General features: G+C 40.4%; 1 protein-coding gene across 1 annotated transcript; it reads left to right on the top strand.

Annotated features, from left to right (window-relative positions):
• The first annotated feature begins 1,113 nt into the window (after positions 1-1,113).
• cbln1 (cerebellin 1 precursor) lies at positions 1,114-24,740 on the top strand. Its single transcript, XM_034084258.1, has 3 exons — positions 1,114-1,915; positions 3,198-3,317; positions 22,672-24,740. Exons 1-3 carry the CDS (start codon positions 1,658-1,660, stop codon positions 22,867-22,869), a joined length of 576 nt encoding a protein of 191 aa, XP_033940149.1. The 5' UTR covers positions 1,114-1,657; the 3' UTR covers positions 22,870-24,740.
• The last annotated feature ends 812 nt before the right edge of the window (positions 24,741-25,552 follow it).

Genomic DNA, 25,552 nt, shown 5'->3' on the forward strand with positions numbered 1-25,552 from the left:
GCGCACGTGGATGAGCGAGGACCTGTTCATCACATGCACACAGCTTCACTATTGATTGTATCACTGCGGAGAGCTTTCTTAACACTAAGAAAAGAACTCAGTTAAAAAGACTCTGCTCAGGCTTTGATATGACAAATTCCAACTGAAAACCTGTTAAGTGTAGAATTTGAAAAACACGGCTAGAAGCTAATAAAAGATGCTGTCAAGTTACTTCAAGGCGTGGAAGTAAAGCGTGTCCAATGAGATGGGCAAGATATCTCCCCCTGTGCTGCATCAAATTTGAACACTATGTTTGTGTCATATGTATTCACTGGAATGCTCCTTTAAAAAGCACCTGCCCTGTGTGTGCCTCCCTGTTGGTTTTGTTCCCTGGGGTGCTCATTTGGCACACTTTCTGCATTGCTGCACCTCCCTGTGGTGTCTTTCATCGCTGACACGCTACTAAAGATGCTAAATGTTTTCTGATATTTTGGTGTTTTTTCTTCAAACTGTTATGCCTTAACCATGTCTGTTTGGAATTGTTTGCAGCTTTAATTAAATCCCTCTGAAAACTTTAGAGCTTTTACACTCCCTGGAGAATGGAATCTCTGCTTGCTGGTTGCAGAAGAGATGAACTACTTCGTTTTCAGGCAGTCTTCTGCTTCAATGATGACAATAATGATGAGGATGATGGTGATGATGATGTTGACTGGCGGAACACATCATCAGGGTGAACATGTGCACTCAGTTTACATGGCTAACAGTTTATCAGGACAACTGCTGATTTCTGAGGTTCACCCTCACCCACAGGTAGGTGAGAAAGAAAAGTAAAAGAAAGAGAGAAATACAAATAGAAGTGATAGATAGATAGATAGATAGATAGATAGATAGATAGATAGATGGATAGAAAGACAGATATATAGAAAGATATATCTGTGTAAGAAAAACTAAGGGGGGAGGAGGAACGCAGGGAAGGAGAAAGCTGCTACAGAAGGGAGTTGGGCGGGAGGGGCGGTCTGCACGCAGTGATTGGAACATATCGAAGACGCGCACGCGCTAATCCCATGATGGGTCTCAGTTACCGGGGGGGGGGATGGGAGGGGTCTGTGAAAAAAAAAGTAGGACCAGGGCGGGAGCATCTTGCGCTCGCGAGCCTCGTCCCTTCCTCTCGAGCCTTTTGTGTTTGAAACTCTCATATCTCACATATCAATAATTCAAGCGCGCGAGAGAGAGAGCAGACGGAGCTCCCCCCGCGCGCTATGAGTTCTGCTGCCTCGTCACTCGTCCAGGGCCCCTTCGCACAGCGCGCGACTCCTGCTTATTGTGTTTCCAAGTGACAGCAAAGCTGCTGAGAAGTGAGGAGAGAAGAAAAGAAGAGGTGCAAACGGGCGACTCCACTGGAGATGCAGGGACAGTAAACTGATTTCAGAAAAAAAGGAGAGGTGCCTAAAAATAAACCGTGTGGTTTTCCCTCCAAGAGACTCCGCGAGGGAGAAACAGTGCGCAGTGGGCAAATGCAATCCTAGAAGACGGAGTGGCATCTAGTTGTAAAACAAGCTTCATTAACGTTCATCTGGGGAACACTGGGAAACTCTTCCTACCTTACTTTTCTCAAGGGGAATAGACCCGCGGCGGACGGTGTGAAGACGAGCGAAGAAGTTCATCGTTCTGGTCCGGTATGTTGGCGTTTTGCCTCCTGGGTGCCGTGTGGCTCGCGGTGAGCCCGGCTCGCGCTCAGAACGAAACGGAACCAATCATCCTGGAGGGGAAGTGCCTCGTGGTGTGCGACTCCAACCCGGCCGCGGACCCCACAGGGACCGCGCTCGGGATCTCGGTGCGCTCCGGCAGCGCCAAAGTGGCGTTCTCCGCCGTCCGGAACACCAACCATGAACCCTCCGAGATGAGCAACCGGACCATGGTCATCTACTTCGACCGGGTAGGAGAATACATTGATGTTCACTACCAACAATACAAACAAATCAAGGAAGGGAAGTTAGTTTACAACTGTTATCAGTCCGTTTTACGTCAGTTTTACGCGATTTTAGTTCAAGGGAATATTACTCTATACCGGATGACATAATTATCAGCTAACATTTAAAGTTAAAGGTTTTGTGTGAGAATGTATAGGCTATGGCTTGCTTTGTGTGACGGTTGTTAAAAAAGCCTGGAAGGAATACACGTTGAGCTACCAATTAATGGCTTAAAGTAGACTTCAATGTCACACATTTCATATAAACACCAGACACAAAAAAGATGATATGTTGTTCCTATTTATTACCCTATTTTTCCTTTTGATGCACGTTGATACTAATACAAATGGTTAGGGTTAAAAGGTGTGTGTACAATTAGCCTCAGGCTGACAAAGTTTAGGAGCATGTTGTGCGTATACAGTTAATAGAATCCATGGTGGATATGGTGGCTAGATTTATGCGCAGCTGCATCTCGTGCACCTCTGGTAATGGTCTCGTGGACATCTCCACTCGAGATAACTTGGGCGGAAATGAATCTGTCTCTGACGGTAACGATTATTTGTATCGGTAGCAGTTGGGATATAATGGGCTGGTAATCAAGCCCTTTGAATATTTCAACTTTTCAGAGCTGACAATAAGGGATATGAGAACTGACATCTCGCCAAATAATTTAGTAACGGAAGGTCGCGAGGGCTGAGTCCTCCCCGCCTCCCGTTAAAGGTTAATTCTCTCTCAAACTGCCGTTCAATTACACGCCAGTTCGCCTCTGTCCATAAAACCAGTCATTTGGCTGCAGATACATAATTGAACATACCATTTAAAAGATTAATTAAGTCCCCTTTCATTTCCCATAAAGTTTGGAAGTTCTCACAGAGGGGGGGAGCCTAGATAAAATCACACAAGTGGATCTGAATGTGTGGTCTGGGGCCTGAGGGGCCCTTAGAGTCCATTTCAAAAGGCTATCTTAGGAAGTATTACGAGATGAAAAAGTAGGCTAGAAAAATGGAATATGGACTATAGAAAAGGTTTCACTCTCTGATAATAAATTGAAGATTTTGATATAATAAACTATGTTTATCTGAGAATATTACTAAACAAAAGGGTTTACATTTAGTGAAGACTTTGCATTTAGTTGTTGAAATGCTCTTTGTTTGTGTATACATATGCCTGAGTAGAAATCCTGTAAAAGAAAAGCAGGATAAAGTATTTTTTGTATCAATTAATTAATTCTTTCTTTCTTTCTTTTAGGTTCTAGTAAACGTTGGGAAGAATTTTGACGAGGAGAGAAGTAATTTCATCTCACCGCGCAAAGGGATTTACAGTTTTAACTTCCACGTAGTGAAAGTCTACAACCGCCAAACTATACAGGTAGCCTTCTTTTGTGTGTTTTTTTGTGTTTCGTATGTCTTTTATGTGTGTGCCTTTATGCCCTTCCACACTTTTTCTCCCTCACAAAAGTTGATTATCCGCCGCACTGGAAGTCGTTTTGTAGTTGAGATGTCTTTCCCGGGAGACAGCGCAGGAGGCGGGCGTTAACATGAAAGCTGGTCCCCCGCCGGCCCGATCATAATTAATCAATACATGCAGAGAGGACAGAGCCGAATCAAGCGCGTGCAGCCGTCAAAAGTGACGGGGTGCGGTGTAGAGCGCGAGGAGGGCCACGCGGCTTCAGCAGCTTTACTTTCAGCGCCATGGACAGCGACGTTTCCCCCTGTGTCTCAGCAGCAGGCTGCAATAGATTCTTTAGAAATATGAAAACATTAAGTGGACGTTTCAGTCACATTGGACAGGTTTTATGTAGATATTAAAAATAATGTTTTCTATTACATTACATGATTTATGATTATTTACAGAGGGACACAACGTTTTAGGAAGTGCGAAAGAACACGGAAACAGCGAAGACTGGGAGTTTCACACAATGGATTGTATAGGTTTTTTTAGCCTAAGAGGGATATTTCATTTTCTTGTCCAGTATTTTGGCCACCTCCCACATTGTTTAAATAAATCCAAGCTCTTTGTTAACATTTAAATATGAAGTACATTTCAAACATAGCAAACGCAGACAGGCATTTAAATTGTCTCCCTCTTACACACAACACACTCATATGGGTTTCAGGTATAAATAATAATGTTTTCCCATTATTTGTTCCTCACACACACCGCCTGCAGTATCACAACCCTCCTTTCATCCTACTAACTGGTGTTAACTGTGCCTTAGATGCAGTCTCCAGATTATTGTCATGTGTCAAGCGATGAAGCACTTGAGCAGTCTAAAGCCCATTTCCAGCGTTTAACATGCACGTGATGGCGCTTTACAAACCACACTGCGTTAATTACAATGTACCGCTTGCAAATTAAACTGTTGTGTAATTATGCTGTTGGCTCCCCGGGTCTTTGGCGTTATGTTGTTCTACTTATACTTTATTATTGGAGTCTTGAATTAATTAGCATGGCAGCAGCAGTAACAACAATAACAACAACGAGGAGGGCGGGCGATATGTGAGGGGTAAATGCTACGTGAAGCTTGGGCGCGCACTCCCAGTCATTTGTGTGTGACTGAGCGTAAATAGACCGTGGATGGCACATACTGACTCATGGCACTATTGTAATTAACTCTGTCATACCAGGCAGAACACGATGCCTGTCACATTAACATTAGGATTGTGCTAAGTTGTGATGTTCTCAATATGAAACTGAGATATAAGAAGGAAAACAGTGAACGAGTGACTTGAGATAAGAAGAGATGATTTCCTGACTGATGCTCGTTAAAAGCCAGACTCTAGGCTGGAGCTGTGTTCTGTCACGTTTCTGACACGAAAACAGGTTGTCCTCTCTCCTCCAAGCCTGCCGCTCAACCTCTTCCACTCATCCTCCCATCCAGCCATCCAGCCACCCAGCGCATCTGCTGTGTTGAAAACTCCCACTGTTTGATTGCCTTAGAGGCAGCTACTGTGGTGCATGCAGGAGAAGAGAGGCAGCGGGGAGAGGAGAGCGATAGGGATGGAGAGGACATTTGACAAAGGAGGAGGAAAAGATGGATTGAAGGTGAAAAAAGAAAGTGAATAGGAAACAAAGAGAAAAAGGAAAGGAAATGAAGGAACACAAATTGTGCGAGGAAAAAGAAACGTCAGAAAAGAACAAAAAAGATGGACAGGAAGGAAAAAGAAGGAGAAGGTTCAGGCAGGGCGAAGAGAGAAAAAAGCAGGCATCATGAGTAAGTATTGATCAGTGGCTGCTGGGTAGATGTACAGAGAGAAGGAAAAACAGTTTGTTCCATCGCTCATCAGCCCTTTCCTGTGCAGAGCTCTATCTATCTGTGAGGGTGAGAGAAGTGATGTGGGTGTCAAAAAGCAGCTGGATCTCTTTGTTTTTCGCCTAGCAATTAAACAGAAACATTGCAAATTGAAACCAATATATTCTCTATTCCAAAGAGAACTATACTTATTATCACGCCTGTGTTCCTCTAATGAAGGGCTCACGTTGTTTTTGAAAAATACTTACAATATACATATCAAACACGTGTCTTTTTTTCCTTCGGTGTCGTCTGTTATGCACAAATCAAACTGAAACAAATGAGTCCTATATCCCTTACTGAACATCGTATGCCTACAGCTTGGAACAAAGAGCTCACGGATCAGAAAGGCAAACCGACGAGGCGCCGGGAGGAAACAATCAGAAGAGCTAGGACGTTAGCTTGTCTTTGAGCAGCAGGTGGGCATCACAGTCCTGCTTAACTTCACGATAGAGCTAACTGACAGCTTTGCATTGATTTACATTACGATGGGTTCAAGCTCTATTCAATACACATTTGTATTGAGCAAAGGTTCATTGGAATATCTTGATACAATTATAGATTTCACTTAAATCAATACACTTATTATTGGTAGGGTAATGTATAACAAAAGTAACAAAACAAAGTTATTTTCATGTATGATTCAGGAACATTGGTGTAATTAGTGTGAGATTAAGGGCTTCATTAATAACCCAGATGCATAAGTGGGTCTTTTTGGACCCGGTGAGGTGGTTTTCTTGAAGTATCTTTGTAATTACATTTTTTTGTCATTTCATATTCCAGCTATTCCTCAAAAAACATGTTTTGGATATCATGCCATTCAAATTTGTAATTTACATTTTAAGAAATTGTAGTTCTTGTATGACTACCCCAAGCTTCCATAAGTGGGTCAAAAATGACCCGCATGCATTTTCTATGGGAAAATGTATTTTTTTCAAAATGTAATTTTTTTTTCTAAAAGTATAAATAGTGAAAAATTAAATATAAAATATTTCTAATGTGAACCAAAATATAATACTAAATATTATACAAATGATTTTTCTTAACCAAAATGACAAAAATGGCATAAAAACACATATTATTCTAATACGGGTCCTTTTTGACCCACTTATGGAAGAGAGTAGGGTCCAGGATTCAGGAACATTGGTGTAATTAGTGTGAGATTAGGGGCTTCATTCAAAAAAGTTGTCCCACTTATTATTACTAATCGGTCAGTCACTTTTATTTATTTCAAATCGCCGTGGAGTGAATTTTCAGGATTAAAACCTGATATAGACCTTCCTTAACCTTTAAAGGAAAGACATATAGCAGAGTATATTGGACTTTAGTGATGTTTTGTAGTACGAATAAGTTACATTTTAAGCAGTAAAATTCCGTAGAACACCTTAGCATTCAGAAATGGCATTCACAAGCCTCGGGTCACAGCAGCTCTGTAGGGGTGAACACTTCACAAGGAGCACATATAATGCCTGTGCTGTGTGTGTACTAAGCCTTCCTGCTTTCTCATTTTCCCATTGAGGGATGGAAACCTGGAGGCACTGCTTCAAGCTGTTAATGAGCACGCTGCTCCGATTGGACCTTTACACGCTGCTCTTTGGGTTATAAGAACTTATTCTATTATTTGACCCAGAGCTGCTGCTTCGGTCTGCAACAAAGCAGAATCCTTTCAACTCTTTCAGAACCAGCCCATGTATTGCTTTGGTTTCCAATACACACATTGTATTATTTAACAAGGGTAGATGGGGGCGTCCCGTGTTGTAGTAAGATATTTGACACCACATGCTCTGTTTTGAAATGCCATGCAGTCAAAACAGAACAACAAATGCAGTTAATTGTACTGCACTAAGGCAAGATCATTGTTAGTAATTACAAAAAGGTATAATATAATTTCAATTCCATTCTTAAACTAAATTGATTTTGTGATAACTGTCATAACGTATTGGTTAAACTCATTATTATGCAGTTCATTTAACACAATATATTTTGTGTTTAATATTGGTAAGAGTTTTAAAATCCAAAGACTTATTATGAGGGTGTCCTTAACCGGTATCAGCTGATTAAAACGGTTTTTTTTTTAAAGAGAATTTTGTTACATTCTACATTGTTACATGTTGGTTTTATATGATCGATAATGAATATGATGTGTGACTGTTTTCTATGAGGCCGTCCGCAAATAAAATAGTTATAGCGCTGCAATAACGCTACATGAGCACCACTTCATTAAAGTGTTCCGTTTTAAAAACACATTCACTCTTTAAAACCGCTGGGATCAAACTTTGAAAAAGCCACATCCCTTCTGGATATCTTTAAATATCATCAAACTGTTTATTTAATATAGTCTGATTCCTTATGCAGCTTCACACTACAGCCAACATAATGCTAAACAGTCAAATCTAGGCATACAAATCGGTGGTGAGCCAAATACAACAGATCAATATTAATGTAGAAAATGGGCGTCTTTTCGTCTTAAAGCACCTAAAAAATCACTCATACGGTGAGTGTCACAACACTGGCATCATACTACAGCCTTTGTGTTAGGGAAATGAGTGGCCAGCAGTGTGGTGGTGTGTTGCACATTGTTAAGTGGGAAGTAGGGCTGCTCGATTATGGCAAAAATCATACTCTCGATTATTTGGGTCAATAATTGATATCACGATTATTAACAACGATTATCCATTTACTTTGAAAACATCAATTTATTGGAGGAAAAAAATGTGAACAGTATGTTTCTAACAGTTGATTACCCTGAACTTTAAGTATAATTCAACTGAAAAACGCAAAAAAAAAAAGTATAATAATAATAGTACAAAAATAATCGTTTTATTTCGATTACGTTGTTTTTGTAATCGTTGCAAGCCATAATCGTAATTGCGATTACAATACGATTAATTGAGCAGCCCTAGTGGGAAGAGAATCAACAGCTTGATTTTTTCTATGAAGATGAAAATATAGATACACTAGTCCTCTACCACTGGCTCAGACCGCGTTCATCCTATACAGAGGGGATGCAGGGAAAAGAGACACCAGTCCACCACATAAATAAACTCCTTATCTGTTCCTATGTTCTCCTGCCTTTGAAGGGAAGGGACAAGGTGAAGAGACTAGATAATGAAGTTGGTTTGCAGCTGGCCAGAGAAACCGTATATCCTGCGAGTTGATAGGCCTCACACACAAGCTCCTTTCAATGGTGTGTATTGACAATTCTGATTCATTGTCATTTTTAAAAATGTTGCTGAAAGGGATTCTGTGGATGGCAATGATGGCACAACTAGTGGATGGATTTAATTTTGTCCAGACTTGCATGGTCGCCTGATGATGACCATCTGACTTTGATCACGCCTTCTGCTTTGGGTTATTTATTTTAATTTTTTATTTAGCCTTTATTTATACAGGTGTAACATCTCATTTTGCTCTACCAAATTATTACCAAATTATCAAAACAATTTGTTAGGTCTCACTACCTGCTCATATCAATATTTAATTTTAGGATGAAATTCAACCGGGGTGTTCTGGTTAGGCGATGCAGTGAGTTATGATAAGTAAGACAACTAGAGATGTGAGTAAGGAATACATTACTGCTAATTTATGCAATGTAAAATACCATAGGATTAACCTATTACTAATGGCAGAACTACACTAGCAGAAACATCCGGAATGCTCCAGCCTGACTGGTTTTCATCTTCCGACACTAACACATTCCTCCAATCGCTTCACTGGCAACCTGTGGCGGTCATAATTCGCTTCAAAACACTGGTACTGGCCTACTGTGCCGTTACTGGATCCCGTCGTTCCCATATCCAGGACATGGTCAAACCACACACTCGAGCATGCTGAAGTTTGACCAAGGTACCCCTCTACTTGTTTGCTAGTTTGGCTTTACAAGGGTGAAACAAGCTCCCTGTGGATATTATGAATGCTGAGAGTCCTCACATACTCACATAGATTTTGCTTTATAGAACATTTATGATCCTAACAGGTTGTTTTCACGTTGCATGGCTGTGTATATTAGCAGCATATTAGTAGGACACACAGAATCTCAAAAGTCTATTTCAACCCAACTTTATTTCAGGCATTTAAGAAAAAACCCATTCAGAAAAAACATTGACTTCAAGAAAATTAAGACTTTTTTTTAACTTCATACTAGTTATTTTCTCTAATGTGACATTTGTATGGATTTAATTGGTGTCAGATATGGTGGTGACCATACTGGTGACATGTCCATTAAAATCACCCATTATCAAAAGGATCTCATTGGACAAATGTGCACTATTACAATGTGAAGTTCAATCAGTCAGAGAGTAAGAACAATACATGTTTCTCCCAGTGGGTGTTTGTGTAAATGGCATTTATAGATACCCCCTAACACACACACACAAACACACACACACACACACACACACACACACACACACACACACACACACACACACACACACACACACACACACACACTCACACACACATGCACGCACGCACACACACACGCACGCACGCACACACACACACACACACACACAGTCCATTATAGAAAGTTGCTCTGGTTAATTCTCAAGTGAAAGTTGTTGAATTAATTCTCTTTTAAATGAACAAGACCCAACAAAACATATTCATTACTGTAGACATAGTAAAAACAATTACATGTTCTTTTGGCTTGAAGCAATAACTCTTTCCTGAATCAATAATTACACACAATCTCGTTGAAAGTTACACTCTTAGTCGTGCTTGTAAATGTTAGAGGGACGCTTGTTTGAGTCAGCTTTTATAAGGAAAGTAAAACCATGGTGCTGACATCATGCATTCAGAAAGCTTTTAAAGAGGCACATGTACTGCTTGATGTACTAAGAAGTCCTTCAGTTAGTCACACAAAGCAAAGTCTATATTTTTGTATAGCTCACAGCTTCAAAGTCTGTGAGCCTGGCTGCTGCATCACTACCAGTCTACCAGTCTACAGCTATGTTGCTGTGTCAGAGCAGGACTCAAAGTCTGCCGTTTCTTTGGTGATGTCTCAACCAGCAATATCCAGAGGAAAAAAACATTTAAAATCAAATTTTGTAGAAGCCTTCATATTGTATATTCAGTATGTATTGGCCCTCATTTATAAAAAACTGGTCTTAAAGTAGTTTTAGTAGGTTTGCCACATCCTTTCTCATAGTAAAACAAATGTGCTGATTTGGGGATTAGGGCTTTAATGGTTCAGCCTTCCCAAGTATCGTAAAAACTGTCAAAAGTATTATGCGTTCAAACTATGGCAGATTTTCGTAAATGACAGTTCAACCTTGTCCAGTTTATCTAGAATTGCTAAACCTTGAACAGTGAATGCATACGTCATCGTCATCATCATGTGTGTGTGTGTGTATAACCCTAGCCCAACGTTTTGTCGGAGCATAATGGTAAGACTTGACCCTTGTCAGAGGGGCCAGTTTTTAAAGTTATAAAAAATAGATCATATTAAGTTGGATAGGGGTGCAACAACTAATCGACTTAATCGATTAAAATCGATTACCAAATTAGTTGGCAACTAATTCAGTCTTCGATTAGTTGGTGACGTCATCACATGTGTTCTACACCCTGTTAAGCTCCAACGTTATCGCTCTTTTTTATCGGTACAGGAGACATTTAAAACATATGTATTATTTCTACATAAACATTATATCGCAGTCTTAGTGTCGCCAACTCCGTTTCTAATATGCAATATGACTACAAAATGCGTCTATAATGTATTTTCGATCTTCCCAATTCAGACGAGAGATCTCTCCCCCGCCTGCTTGCGAGGGGGCGGGGCAGTTTACACACACGCAGCTGCTACATGCATGCAACACACACACACGGAGGAGATGGCGGAGAGAACGCGCTCCGAGGTGTGGTTAAACTTTAGCCGCCTCGATGTGGACAATACTCGTTACCAAAAGTGGAATAAGAGTTTAGCATGTAAGGGCGGTAACACGAGCAATCTGTCTAAACATTTAGCAAAAGTGCTCCAGATCCAGACGGAGAAATGCACCGGGTTCGACTGTCTTTCTAGCAGCTCTGTAGCCCCGTCCACGAGGAACGTTTCCACGTCAGGTGTTATGTGTGCTAGCAGCAACACACGGAGTTAACTCAGTTATAAAAACATAGATTAATGATTAGAGGTAACCGAGTTATTTATTTTGTTAAAGTTTCAGCTATTCTGTTTACAGTTCTGTCATCACATTTTTTATGATAAGCAGTATCGATATAAGTAGTAGTACAGTTAAAACCTTAACGATCCGAATAATCGATTAATCGTTTCATTAATCGATAGATTAATCGATTATCAAATTAGTCGTTTGTTGCAGCCCTAAAGTTGGACGTTTAGAAGCTTACGTGCTCCATCAGCATCAAATCATTGGTTCTTGGTTATTGGAGTGTTCGATAACAAATCGTATGAGGGGCCATCTGCTCTCAGTGAAGTCCTCATCTGACCTTTCTTAATGAATTGTCTTCTCTTGATGTGTTTTGACATTTAGCTGTTGTTTAGAATTTCCCTAAAGAAGTAATATGATGTTTGAAGGATTTGCCCACTGGCTTCCCTAACTTAATGATGTTGTTCCCTGAGGCTAAATTGATGAAGACTGGTAAAGATTTGCTGTCATTCGTAAGATCTGTCTTTTTGCCCTGGTATCAAATGGAAATACTTTAGAAAACTTCTGACCTTTGCTATGGTTGCACCCATCACTTTGCAACATGTCTTTTGGATTTGATCCATCTATTGCTTGGATTTCACAGCACTCACACCTCAATCAATCAATCAATCAATCAATCAATGTTTATTTATATAGCCACAAATGATACATTTGTCTCAGTGGTCTTCACAGTTTGTACAGAATATCAGTATGACAATACGACAGACACCCTCTGTCCTTAGACCCTCACATCGTACAAGGAAAAACTTCCGGAGAAAACCCAGTTTAAAGGGAAAAATGGAAGAAACCTCAGGGAGAGCAACAGAGGAGGGATCCCTCTCCCAGGACGGACAGACGTGCAATAGATGCCGTGTGTAAATCGAAGAGATAATACATTTACAACATAGGTAGTCCAAATGTTTGGAAATGCATGTGTGTATAATAGGAAGATGAATCCACGAGGATGTCAACAATCCTGTGGGAGCCATCAGGGAAGCAGTATGGTGAGCGTCAGGCTGGACCGCAGAGACAGGTTCAGCCACGACTCGAAGTCCAGGACTCAGATCCAGTGCTCAGGATAGAGGATCCAGGACACACGACCACAGCAACAGGATTAGCCTCGACTCAGGATCCCGGCTTATATATGGACACAAAAAAGAGATTTGGGGGAAACTGGGTTAATCGGAGCATGAGAGTACGCAGGTACAAACAGCCAGAAAGACAGAGTAAGGTGCCCCCTCAACAGTCCGAGCCTATAGCAGCTAAACTAACGTGTCTACATACATGCACTCCCTTAGTGGGCTGCATTACCATGGTGTTACATGCTTCTTACCACTGTGCCTGAAGTGGAGGGAAAAGGGTAGCAAGTAAGAAGTAGGAAACAGAGGTGGATAGGCACACAGGGAGAAAGGTCCCCACTGTAACCTGAATTGGTTATTGGTAAGGAGTAGGTCTGTGGCTACGTTCCACACTCCCGGGCCGGCTAGGCCTTCTCTGCAACCTGTTACCCTCTATTAGAACCTTTGCTTTTCTTTCTGTGAAGATCCAAAAGCATTCCATGATAAAGGCCATACACCTACCAATGTATCTGACTAGGTAGTACTGATAAACAGCAGACCGGTTACAGCTTCATTTGGTACTGGCATGTTTCCAATGAACAAGTGGGCTGCATTACCATGGTGTTACATGCTTCTTACCACTGTGCCTGATTTGGCCAATTACAACGAAAAGTTAGTAATTTATTGTATGACTAATGTCCTTTGTCCATCAGTGCACATCCATCACTGCAGCACTGATAAAGACTAGAGATTCTAGAAGAAACAATGACTGTCTTTTGTTTGTGGTATCTACAATGGGACTGTAAGATATAGTGCTTGAGGGGAAACTGTTGTAATGCCAGCGCCATGTACAGTAATTATATGGATTGATATTGGCCGGGGGAACAATGCTTTTCCCTCAATATAACTAAATCCCTTACATAAACACTTACTAATGCTGTTATGTAATTGTTTCGTGCCAAAGGTACCTTTTTTGTCTTCTTACTGACAGACATAACATGTTAACTCGATCTTCAATTTGTGGACTAATAGCATTCAAAACGGCGTATTATACATGTTTACAAAACACATCCATGGCCCACTGAGAGTAATAGGCTGGTAATTGCATTTCTAGATTTGTATTTTGCTAGAAACCACCCACTGTTGGTTTCCACAATATGTGCTCAAAAGGTACATCAACAAAGGACAGACATTGAAAAATGTAAAAGCTTGTTGAAGCAACCGAATAGACGGAGTTGACCTAAATAAAGTCCCCGGCCAGATTCTAATTATGAGAACAATTCAAACACAGTATGTTATAGAGAATTCTGCAAATTGAAAGTATAAGGAGCAGGCAGATAGTTGCAAATGCTGATAGGATTGTATCTAGCCTCGTCATATATTTCCACAACATTATTACAAATGTTGCATAACAGTCTATTGTAAATCACTATTTGCCCGAAGTCCCTTCACTCAAGCAGCATAGTCTTAGCAGCAACCCTGGACTGGAAAGTTGTACTCCCACATTTATATTTTCCACATCCACGTATATAAATATATATGTTTTCACTTTTAATGCTATTTTATTTCTATTTCAGAAAAATGTTGGACTGTTTATTTGTTATGTCTTCATTTCTCTTATGTGCATTGCCTTGCTGCTGCAACGCAAACATTCCCCAAATGTCCTATCTAACCCTGGGGTTCTTGTCTTGTTATTTCCTGCTTTTAAATATTAAGTAAACATCCCGTTAATACTAGCTCCACCCAATTTTCAAGTTTTAATAAATATGTACATTTTTAACACTAAGAGCAATACTCCACTTTCCTAAAAATGGTCAGTTGTAATGTGCATGTGTTTCTATCACATTACCTTTAAAAGACCATCGAGCTAACCTGCTAACAAAGTAAAACATAAAGCAAGTGCAACGACACAGCAAGCCAGCAAATGTTACTTATGAGTTTACTGTATATGCCTGTACCCCTGTATGGATGAATGCTATATCAATAACATATCTCACATTCCCCCTGTGATGTGACCCCGGAGTAACTTTGATAAAACTTCAAAATAACTTCTAATACTGGAAACTTGGCCATTTCAAAGAGAAAGGCTGTCACAGGCCCCGGACATAGGCATCATTATGCATGTATCCATCACCACATCTATCTGTATCAGTCTGTAAAGATGGTGGAGAAAAAAGGAAAGAGAGGTGACAAGAAGGAGAGTAGTGAAAGCAAGGGAAAATATGGAGAAATTAAAGAAGAAGGAAAAAGGACGGGGAGAAAGAGAGACAGACAAAACAGTATCATTGTCATGTCAAGACAGTGGACTGGACAGGAGTTGATGATGCAATAACAGGATGTCATCATGTCGTCGGCATTAAGTGGTGCACTGAGACGTCAGAACACTTCTATTTACATATCAAGAGGCAGATTTTCTTTTTATCTTTGATTCCCTCCAACCTTCTCTGTCCATTTCACTCCTATCTCTATCTCTTCGTTTGCCTTTGTTGCTGCTTCCCCATTACCTCCCTCTCCCACACACACTCCGTTACTCAACCAGTTAATTGGTGCTCATGCATTAATGAATCTGTTCGATGGTGGCCTGACACCATGCACAGCCCTATTATCATGCTTTTATTTTTATGGTTGGTCATTGTAAGTGTTTAGTTGGCAGTGTGTGTGGGTGTGTGTGTGTGTGTGTGTGTGTGTGTGTGTGTGTGTGTGTGTGTGTGTGTGTGTGTGTGTGTGTGTGTGTGTGTTTGAGTGTGTGTGTGAGAGAGTTTTCATTGGTGTGTGATGCACACAGGCAGACGCAACATTTGATCTTCATTCATAGAGGTGTGTGTGTGTGTGTGTGTGTGTGTGTGTGTGTGTGTGTGTGTGTGTGTGTGTGTGTGTGTGTGTGTGTGTGTGTGTGTTTGTGTGTGTTTGTGTGTGTGTTTGTGTGTTGGGTGACAACGGACTCATCCTTCCACAGCCACGGTCACAGCTTTATTAGAGCTATACATCACTGGCACACGCCACACACTGACCAACTGTGGCGGTGTGTGTGTGTGGGTGTGTTGGAGGAAGAGAAGGATGGGGGGAAAGGAAAGAAAGAGATAGCAAGAACTAACCCAAAAGTGATGTGTATGCTTGCCTTGCTTTGTTATCTCTAATGTAATTTGCTCACTTGAGTGAAACTCTGTAGAGCATTGCTCTAGTTTTTAGACGTTAGCAGCTTTTACACAGATGCTAACAGCTAACGTACAGTAAGCTAGCTTTCTTGATGATTTTAACACTGAACCATTGTTCAAAATGTAGCCATTTTAGGGGGAAAATATAATGTGTCACCTACATGTGTCAATGGCTACTTTTATGCATCCGAAACAGTCTTTGTTTTCAAATGTTCAAAATGACTGGACTTTGGTTATGAAGTCTAAATGAAAGAACTGCTCTTGCTGATCCCTGCTAAAAAATATAACATGGCTACATAGTGGGACATAACATAAAACCGATATTTCTCTCTCATATGTGTCCTGATTTTATTCCTACAGAGTCAAACATCTCTTAACTGCCCTATTATGTATTTTAAGAGTCAACATGCCAAAAGGCCATTATTGACTGGTAGGTAGGCCCAGCTTTGTTTCAGATCCCAGGTCTCACTTGCTCTACAAAGCAGAGCATTGCAATGGTTGACTGCAACAAAGAGACATTGTCTGCATGGACTCAAAACATGTGGGTTCAGGGAAGGGGTAAAGGCTTGTAAGTGTGAGTTTCACATGAGTGAATGGTTGGGTAGGTGAGAGGCGGGATTGTGTCTGCATGGTCTGTGTGTGTATCTGAGAGGAACAGAGAGATGTAGCGATGCTGGCTTTTCTTTGTCTGGCATCTCTGTCTCTGTTTGAAAGCATTACATGCACACTGGACAGGAACCATGCCTCCCCCTCCCTCACTATTCGGTCTGCCTTTCTCTTCCTCTTGTTTAATCTCCCCTTCTATCCATCCATATGCATGTTCTTCCTGTCTGTCTCCCGCGTCTCTTCTCCCTTGCTTTTTTTCAATTATGATCTAGAGGTTAATGAGGCTAACTTGAAGACTTTGGCTGCACCTCTACACATACAATTTTATTTTTAGTGTCCGTCATCCGTATTGAAAGTAGTGCTCCGTTGGACGTTTTGGGTGGGGGAGGAAGTACTTGATATTTTTAGACTGGCTTCTTTTAAGTGTTTCTGCTTGATTTGTTGCAAGAAAGAAGTGGATGGTAAAAGGGAAACAGATAACCCCCCCCTATGTTTCCAAGTTGTATTATTGTTTGTGATGCTGTCAGGTCACCTTACATTTTCTTCAGTGCTAACAAAACACAGGACACACTGCCTTTCTTTTTATGGCTAATGCTAGTGTAGTTTGACACATTTAAACAAAAAGCTGGAAATATAGGATCAACCAATTATACAAATAAAAGGTTTTCTTACTTAGTGATCTAGTTTAAAAGTAAGAATCTTTTTTATTACTTTTCCTGTCAAATGTATTTGCCTCCTCAAGCAGTTAGCAGTTAGCAGTTAGATTGTCCCGCTACTGCAAGCTATTTTGATAAGTTGCATCAATATGCTTTCTTGTAAACAGTAATGCTTTCGTTGGGAAAGAGAGAGAGAATTAATTATGTCGTGAAAGCAAACCTTATGAAGTGTTGCAGTCATGAGTCTTCAAATCTGAAACTGAGTTTTTACCATTTTACCACTTCCTGTTCCCTTATCTCAGAGTCATTGGTTTTTGTGTTTATGATTCAGAAAACGTCAGCAAATACTTCACTGGAAAATTTAAAACGGCGTTTGCTAAGAAGTGACTTAATAAGACTAGGTCACCACGTCCAACACGGGTTCGCATTCAACACAGTGGTGGTGATGCATGGCATAGCAACCGTGCTATAGTTCGTTTAAAAAACAAATCTCATTGGCTTCTGTTAAGTGACCCCTTCTTCTAACTTCTGGAATGGCCTACACAAATACTTTGATAGATTGAGCCACATTTTCTCCGTTCATTTATGTATACATCAGTTTTGTATAATAATTATAACTGAAACTATTTAAATGTATTAAGCATCACTAAAGATTTCAAAAATATTTGACAGACTTTGTATCCTTTTATCTCAAACCCACCATCTTCATCATAATTGCTAAACATCCTTGAAAACCCTCCACTAAAGGGATGTTTAGTTCATTTCATTATGAACTTGTTTCCTTTATTTACCTCTTTATGTTGCTTGGAGCGTTGTCAGTTATTAATGATAGCCACAGCACAGCAGGAGTAGATCCAAATATAGTGTCTGAGATTTCAGAAGTGATTTTATTCTCATCTCATTCACTGCCTGGAGATTTTCATCAACAGTTTCCTATTTGTAATCAATCAAGATAGATTCTAATGCAGGAGGGTTTACCTGTAAGGTGGCCACTCTAATTGGGTGCACTCTGCTGGAGTAGACAACACGTGTGGTGGTATTGTACATTTTATTAGCTGAATTGTCCAGGGAAATAATGAGTCAAAGATGTCAATATTCTGCATCCCTTTATTATAAAGACACAGGTAATAAACCAATGTATTGTACACCAGTTAATTACGCTGCAGCTGTGATTTGGTTTTCCACACATTGGCATATTAAACTAACGTATTCCTTCAGTCTAGTCCTTGAGTTCACTATAAAGAACCGTTTGAAACCTGCTGACATTGGTGACCTTTCCTCATGCGGGAGCGTTTTTTTTTATGCCACTGCCTCAATGGCTGAGACTATTTATCTGGCTCGGGACTTCAAAGTGAGGATGAATATGGATCAGGAGAGGGAGTACGATACTGTCAAAAGTGGAAGTGGAATAAACATACAAAAAGGAGAGTTATTTTCCCTACAGTACAAAATGGGCTACGTTCAAAACAGAGAGTCAAGACAATGCTGTCTGAGTGATGCCTCCTTCGCCTCACATTAGTCCCAAATGACCACTCTCCAGACAGAATAATAGGTGTGTCACATGCAACACAGCACCATTTATATTTAAATTCATTAAGGCCTTAACTAGATACATGTTTCATCATAGTGAAATGAACATTTTGCCACGACCCAGCCTGCGTTTCTACTCTGAAAACAAAAAAAATAGTTTAAGTACAGTCTGAATGTTTTCATCAAATGTACAGACTGGCTGTTCAGAATAACACACACATTTAGAGACACATCCCCACACATACACACACACATGCTAAGTTCAGTTTGCTATTAAGAGGAGTGCTGGGCCGAGAGAGCTCTTGACTCTGACAGGCTCTCCATCTCCTACACACACACACACACACACACACACACACACACACACACACACACACACACACACACACACACACATACACACACACACACACACACACACACACACACACACACACACACACACACACACACACACACACACACACACACACACACACACATCCTCTGTACCGACCATCAGGTAGTTAAATGAGGTGGATAAGTGTATAATTATGGTAAGCTTATGACTGTGTCCCATCACTAGGCAACAGTTTTCAAATAATGTACTTGCAGGTGGTGTACAGAAACATTTTGACGTATTTAGAGCTAAGATGTGATTTTCTATCTGGATTAAAGTGCACTATGGAAAGATGAAATATGAAAACTGGCTTGCTGTGTAAATAATGTAAAGAAAAATGGCGTGATGTCTGTGAAAGAAAACATTTTAAAAAGCACTTTGTTGTGAGGTGGACGTTTGTACCGTACATCAGAGTTTGTCATGTGTATCTTTGTAGAGGAGACAGAGGCTGTTTTCTTATTGATGAAAAATTACAAAAATGTCCAACGTCCCGATGTTTTAACAGGAAACAGTAAAACAATTACAAGTGCTCCACCCGATATTAATGGCACCTCTACTTTCCAAAAAATCTATCCATCATTGTAAGCAATCAAAGTCTCAAAGCGACACATGTTTACCAAGCCCCGCGGAACCATTAAAGCCATTTTCGCAGTGGTCAAACGTTGGTACTAACACTTCTGTGTCAGTTCATGCCATGGCGTCATTGGGTCCCAAAATGACGTTTTCCCATTGGCTAACATTGGGAGAGAGAAGTCTGTTAATCATTGTATATTTTAATAGAATTATGTTTGCTAAATCCACTGCCCCAATATCAGCAACCAAAAGTTGTCAAATGTGTTAAAAACAAATCTAGGGTTACTTTTCCTCGCAATTGATTTGACTGAGACCCACAGTGTATTTTTGTTCTCCAAAGTAATGCCATCCGGTCACATCGTAACATTTTTCAAAGGATTTGAAAAATGTTTGGAATGCAAAAACACATTTAGTAAATGAACTGCATGTATACAGCATTTAAAATGTTCCTGTTATTAGTGCTGGCCCAGTGAGTTGCCCTCCTGAGCAACAGCTGCTCTTGCTGAAAGGGGTATAAGATCAACAAATAAGCCAGAATACATTTGTATATCTCTATAAAGTATTTTCATACTTTCATACGTCTTGCAGTGTGTCTATAAATGCAGTAGAACACAACCCCTGTGGTGTTTCTCTTTTCTTTTCAAGTAACAGCGAGTTTGCTCACAGAAAGGCGAGTAATCTCACAGGTTTAATATCAAGTGTCATAAACTGACATTTCCCCGAAATTCATTTCAGTTTGTTTCAGAACTGCAACTGTGCCATGGGTTGCATAAAACCATTCCTTACCGAAGCATACGGGGGGAACAAATCCAGGGAACGCTCGTATTACTGCTGCTGCTCAAAAGAGGAGTGATGAAAGCTGGTGTCTGGTGTGTGTGTCGTCTGGCCGGGGAAGAGAAGGGACGCTTCACTGACAGCTCCTTCTCTTTGTAGGAAGACGATGTTATTCCCCATTGAGACATTTGTCGCGTCAGACACCGTGTGGGTTTGCTGTGTCTTTGTGTGTGAATGTCTCTAAGTCATTGTAAAATCTTCTCCGAGTGGCAATTGAAAAATATCACCCTATATATCAATTGATAATGTGCTGACTGAACAGCACAAAGCTGCTCCACACACATGTAGTGTTCTGTTGTGTTATCGTTCTTACATGCATTGCTGCACAGGCATTTCGATTTTTTTTAATTCATTGAATTTTTTCATTAAAAAAAACAAGACATAACAATATGGAAATGCCTGAAATGGGACACCCATATAAACTATCCAAAGCTTGAGAATATGGGCCCTGACACTTAACATGAAGTATTTACAATAGACAATGCTAACACATTTCAAATGGGAACAAGTGTATGTTAAAAACTGAAAAACTACAAGCAAAAAAAAACACATAACACTAACCTAATACACTAACATCTAAAACTAATCCTTACTAGTAAATGGTTTTAGTACATTAAAGAGGATTTCATATGCTTCTTTTCAGGTTGTATTCTGTGCCTCTACTTTGAAATGTCCCCATGCTTTAATGTTCATAATTGTCTTTCTTCTGGAAAACTGGGTGGGACTTTCGGAAACAGTTCTAAATTGGTTTGAATCCTACTTAAAGGACAGAAACAACTTTGTTTCTATCGGTAAATACACATCTGAGTTGACAAATATGACATGTGGGGTTCCTCAAGGCTCCATCTTGGGGCCTCTTCTCTTTAACATCTACATGCTACCACTGGCTCAGATAATGAAGAACAACAAAATAAATTACCATAGCTATGCAGATGACACACACATTTACGTAACAATTTCACCAGGAGACTATGCTCCAATTCAAACACTGAGTAAGTGCATTGAACAAATCAATGACTGGATGTGTCAGAACTTTCTCCAATTAAACAAAGATAAAACTGAGGTAATGGTTTTTGGAGCCAAGGCAGAACGTTTAAAAGTTAGCGCTGAGCTTCAGTGTGCAATGTTCAAACCAACAGATAAAGCCAGAAATCTAGGTGTAGTCATGGACTCTGACCTGAGTTTCAACAGTCACATTAAAACAGTTACTAAATCAGCCTACTATCACCTAAAGAACATATCTAGGATTAAAAGACTAATGTCACAGCAGGATTTGGAAAAACTTGTCCATGCCTTTATCTTCAGTAGACTCGACTACTGCAATGGTGTCTTCACAGGTCTCACTAAAAAATCTATTAGAAAGCTGCAGCTGATTCAGAACGCCGCTGCTCGAGTCCTCACTAACACTAAGAAAGTGGACCACATCACTCCTGTTCTGAAGTCTTTACACTGGCTTCCTGTGTGTCAAAGAATAGATTTCAAAATACTGCTGCTGGTTTATAAAGCACTGAATGGTTTAGGCCCAAAATACATTACTGACCTCCTGCTAAACTATGAACCATCCAGATCTCTCAGGTCTTCAGGGACTGGTCAGCTTTCTGTCCCCAGAGTCAGAACTAAACATGGTAAAGCAGCGTTCAGTTATTATGCTCCAAATATCTGGAACAAACTGCAGGTCCGCTGCAACTCTGACTACTTTTAAATCCAGGCTGAAGACTTTTCTTTTTGTCGCTGCTTTTATTTGAACTATTCATATCTTAAACTGCACTGTAACTTTTATCCATGTACTTTTTCTTGTAATGTTTAATTGAACTATTTATATTTTAGACTGCACTGTAACTTTTATCCATGTATTTTTTTCTTAATGTTTATTTGATTAGCTTTTCTTTTTTAATGCTTAATGTCTTTCATTTTTTTTTTTTTTGTAAAGCACTTTGAATTGCCTTGCGTTGAAAAGTGCTCTATAAATAAACTTGCCTTGCCTTGCCTTGCCTTGCCTTGCCTTTCTTTTTCTCATACTGCCTGTGCTGCAGCACCTATTTTCACCTTCTGTCTGAAACCAGAGCCCAGTCTGCTCTGATTGGTTAGCTGTTTGGCCGGCTCTGTTGGTTGATTGGCCAACTGCTTAGAGATATCCCGCCCCTTAACCACATACAACGTTTTGGAGCATGAGCTAATAGAAGCAAGAGTGTTACGGTGTGATGTCATTATGTTGCCTACAATGGAGGCTTTTCAAGCAGTGTGTTGGAGAGCAAATCTTTCTAGGGGGAACTTTGGGATGTTAGCCTTGGAAGACCATTTACATGCACACAAACCTATTAAGAGAATAATAGGGCCCCTTTGATTTGATCAATCTATACATTGGTATAAAATAGGTAAGACGTAATAAACAAAAACACATTAAAAGGGAAGATAATGGAACAAATGAAATCCCTACATGTCCCTTGTCGTGTTGGAAGCATTAATGAAACTCTTTCTCCTGTTTGCCCTGCCCAGGTGAGCCTGATGCACAACGGGTGGCCGGTGATTTCAGCGTTTGCCGGCGACCAGGATGTGACGCGCGAGGCGGCCAGCAATGGGGTTCTGATCCAGATGGAGAAGGGAGACCGGGCCTACCTCAAACTGGAGAGAGGAAACCTAATGGGAGGATGGAAATACTCCACCTTCTCCGGCTTCCTGGTGTTCCCCGTGTAGAGGGAGAGGAAGAGGAGGAGGAGCAGGGGGTGGAAACGAACGAGGAGGAGCTGGGGAACGGCGAAGGAAAAGGCAGATGGAGGAAGAAGAGGGGCGTTGAAAAGAGCGAAGGACATGAATAAGATGGTGGAAAAGAGAAGAGGGGATGTGACAACAGACTCTGTTTGGGACGCTGCAGAGGGAGGAGGGAGATGTTAGAGATGTATGACACAGAGCGATTATACTTCGGTAAAAGAGAGAGGAATTATGAAGCCAGTACATGAAGGTGTATGGCCAGCTTCTTCACTTCCCTTCCTCCTTGTATCCATCCTTTTCATCCATCTGTTCCTCCCTCTGTTTTCTCCGTGGCTTGACTGCAGCTTTGGACAGCCAAAACCTTTTTTATTCTCTGCTGAAAGAAGCAAGTGATCATTTATATGTTCCAGCGTGTACTGAAGCCCAAGTGTACCCCCCCTTCTTTCCCCACATTCAGTCAATCATTCATTCATCGATCTCCATCAACATAAGCTTTGAAGAATGTTTCTTGAAGAACTGCTCCCCCCATATCCCATTTACTGTGGATATTTGAAGTCATTTGATTACATACATTGCACTGATTTCAGGTCAGACTCTAGCCCTAAAGCCAAACTCTAACTTCCATAGGAGGAACAGTACAATGGCACTCAAACACCTTTGCCAAGGCCAATGGTGCATTCATGTGCTACTTGGATGGTCCAATTTCCTGGTTGGGAAGTCGCTCTTCAAAGACAACATTCGGAATATTGGAGAACAATTATAAAGTATACATTTCACAAAACACAGATTTAAGTTAACTGTAACATTTAGAAGTTATAAACACTCTCTATCAATCTTTTCAATACTGATGTGTGACTTTGGTGACTCTATCTAATGAACCTTAATGTGGTATTGATACAAGTCACACAGAAAGCATTGCTACATGCTACGTTACCTCCTTCTGTGTGTTTTTCATCTCTCTGGCAGCCACACAAACATTGAAATCCGCCTCCATCCTTTCCTACCATGCTTTTATCCCGAGCTCCATCTCCCTCCTTCACTGCTGCTGTTTCTTTCAGATTCGTACCCCTCCCTCTCCAGGATCCTCGTCTCTTTTTCGACTATGCCGTTTACCCACAAGTGCAGATTTCTCTCTTTCTTGTTTGTATACCTCTGTTATCCCCTCACTCCCCCCCCTCTCTTCCTTTCTGTCCCCCCCTCTCCTCCCTTGTGTCTGTCCTTTATCTGCTGCTCTACTCGTTTGCCTCCCAGCACGGATCCTTCCTTGCTATTCTTCAATGTTGGACTTTGGACACTGAAACCAACTTACAACCACAAACTCTATAATATATAGTTTATATATATATATATATATATACATATACGTATACATATATATGCATATATATATACATTTACACAGTATATATACAAAAGGATATATAAATATAGCAAGATTTAAGCCACCATTTCTATTCTACTGGTATTATGATGACAATAATGATAATTCTAATACTGAAAACTGAATCTGGTTTGAAGACTATACTATCTGTATTTCCGTACTTCAGTGTTATATAAAAGAAAACAAATATTCTAAGAGAAACTTACTAGTGATTGTGTGTGGAAATCTGAGGCTGCCGTTCTGCTCTTCTGATTAAAAACATGCTTCTTGCTTTTGTTTTGGGTCAAACCAAGTTGTGACGAAAAAGCTGAGACTACTACTTATGTAAAAAAACCTACAGCTAAAAAAGTATTTTTATTTATTTGTATTATTTGTGCCTTTATTTTTAATATAATTATTATTATTATGAATCAATCAATTTATCAACTGTTTTTCTTTTTTTCTTTGCTCTGAAATCAATAAAATGTAAATGGTACTTTTATTTTTCTTAAACCTACTTTAAGCCTGGCAGTTTATTGTGTGGAAGCTGGCATGACTTCTGAACGCAAACAGAAGCACACACAGCCCCTGGTGTGTTGTGTGTGAAACGGTGGGTGGTGTTCACTATATGTGTCTTTCTTGTTATTGTCTCCTCCTGTCTCCACATCTCTGTAGATCTTCACTTTTCTCTCTATATCCAATTCCTTCTTACTCTCGGTCCCTGTTTCCTCTCATGGTGTCTCTTAACCTTTACTCTTCTTTTCCATTTGTTTATGTTTTATCTTTTAGGATGCTCATCCTTCTCTTTCTCTCTCCACTCTGTTGGTTTTTTAAGGTTTTTGGTTCGTTTTTCCCCAGACTTTATAATGAGCTCCGGGGGGGGGAAGTTAGAGCTGGAATAACAAGCACACATCAACATCATCTCCCTTCTTCCTCCTGCACTCCCTCCTTCTCTTCTTCTTTGCCCCCTCATCTGTCTTTATTTCTTCTCGTCCCACCTCTTGATTCTCCTTCCTGTCAGTCCTCTTTTACACATCTTCATCTCTCCAACATCCCTCGGTTGCCTATTCCTGACTCGCTTTTTCTCTCTTCCTCTGCTGAGACCAGTCTTAATGGCACTTCCTTTCTCCTACGTTCCCCTTTTCTTAGCCTTCCTCATTATTTTGTTAGACTGTGTTTTTGTTGTTGCTTTTTTACTTCAGTTTCTGTAATTGCCATAAATATGGGACCATTTTTCTACTGTTAATTATGCTAGAACAACTGGGGTTGTCTTACTTCTTTAAACACTCTCTCTTTGTGTTGCTGTAT

This window comes from Pseudochaenichthys georgianus, chromosome 6, assembly GCF_902827115.2.
Source record: "Pseudochaenichthys georgianus chromosome 6, fPseGeo1.2, whole genome shotgun sequence".
Classification (NCBI taxonomy): Eukaryota; Metazoa; Chordata; class Actinopteri; order Perciformes; family Channichthyidae; genus Pseudochaenichthys; species Pseudochaenichthys georgianus.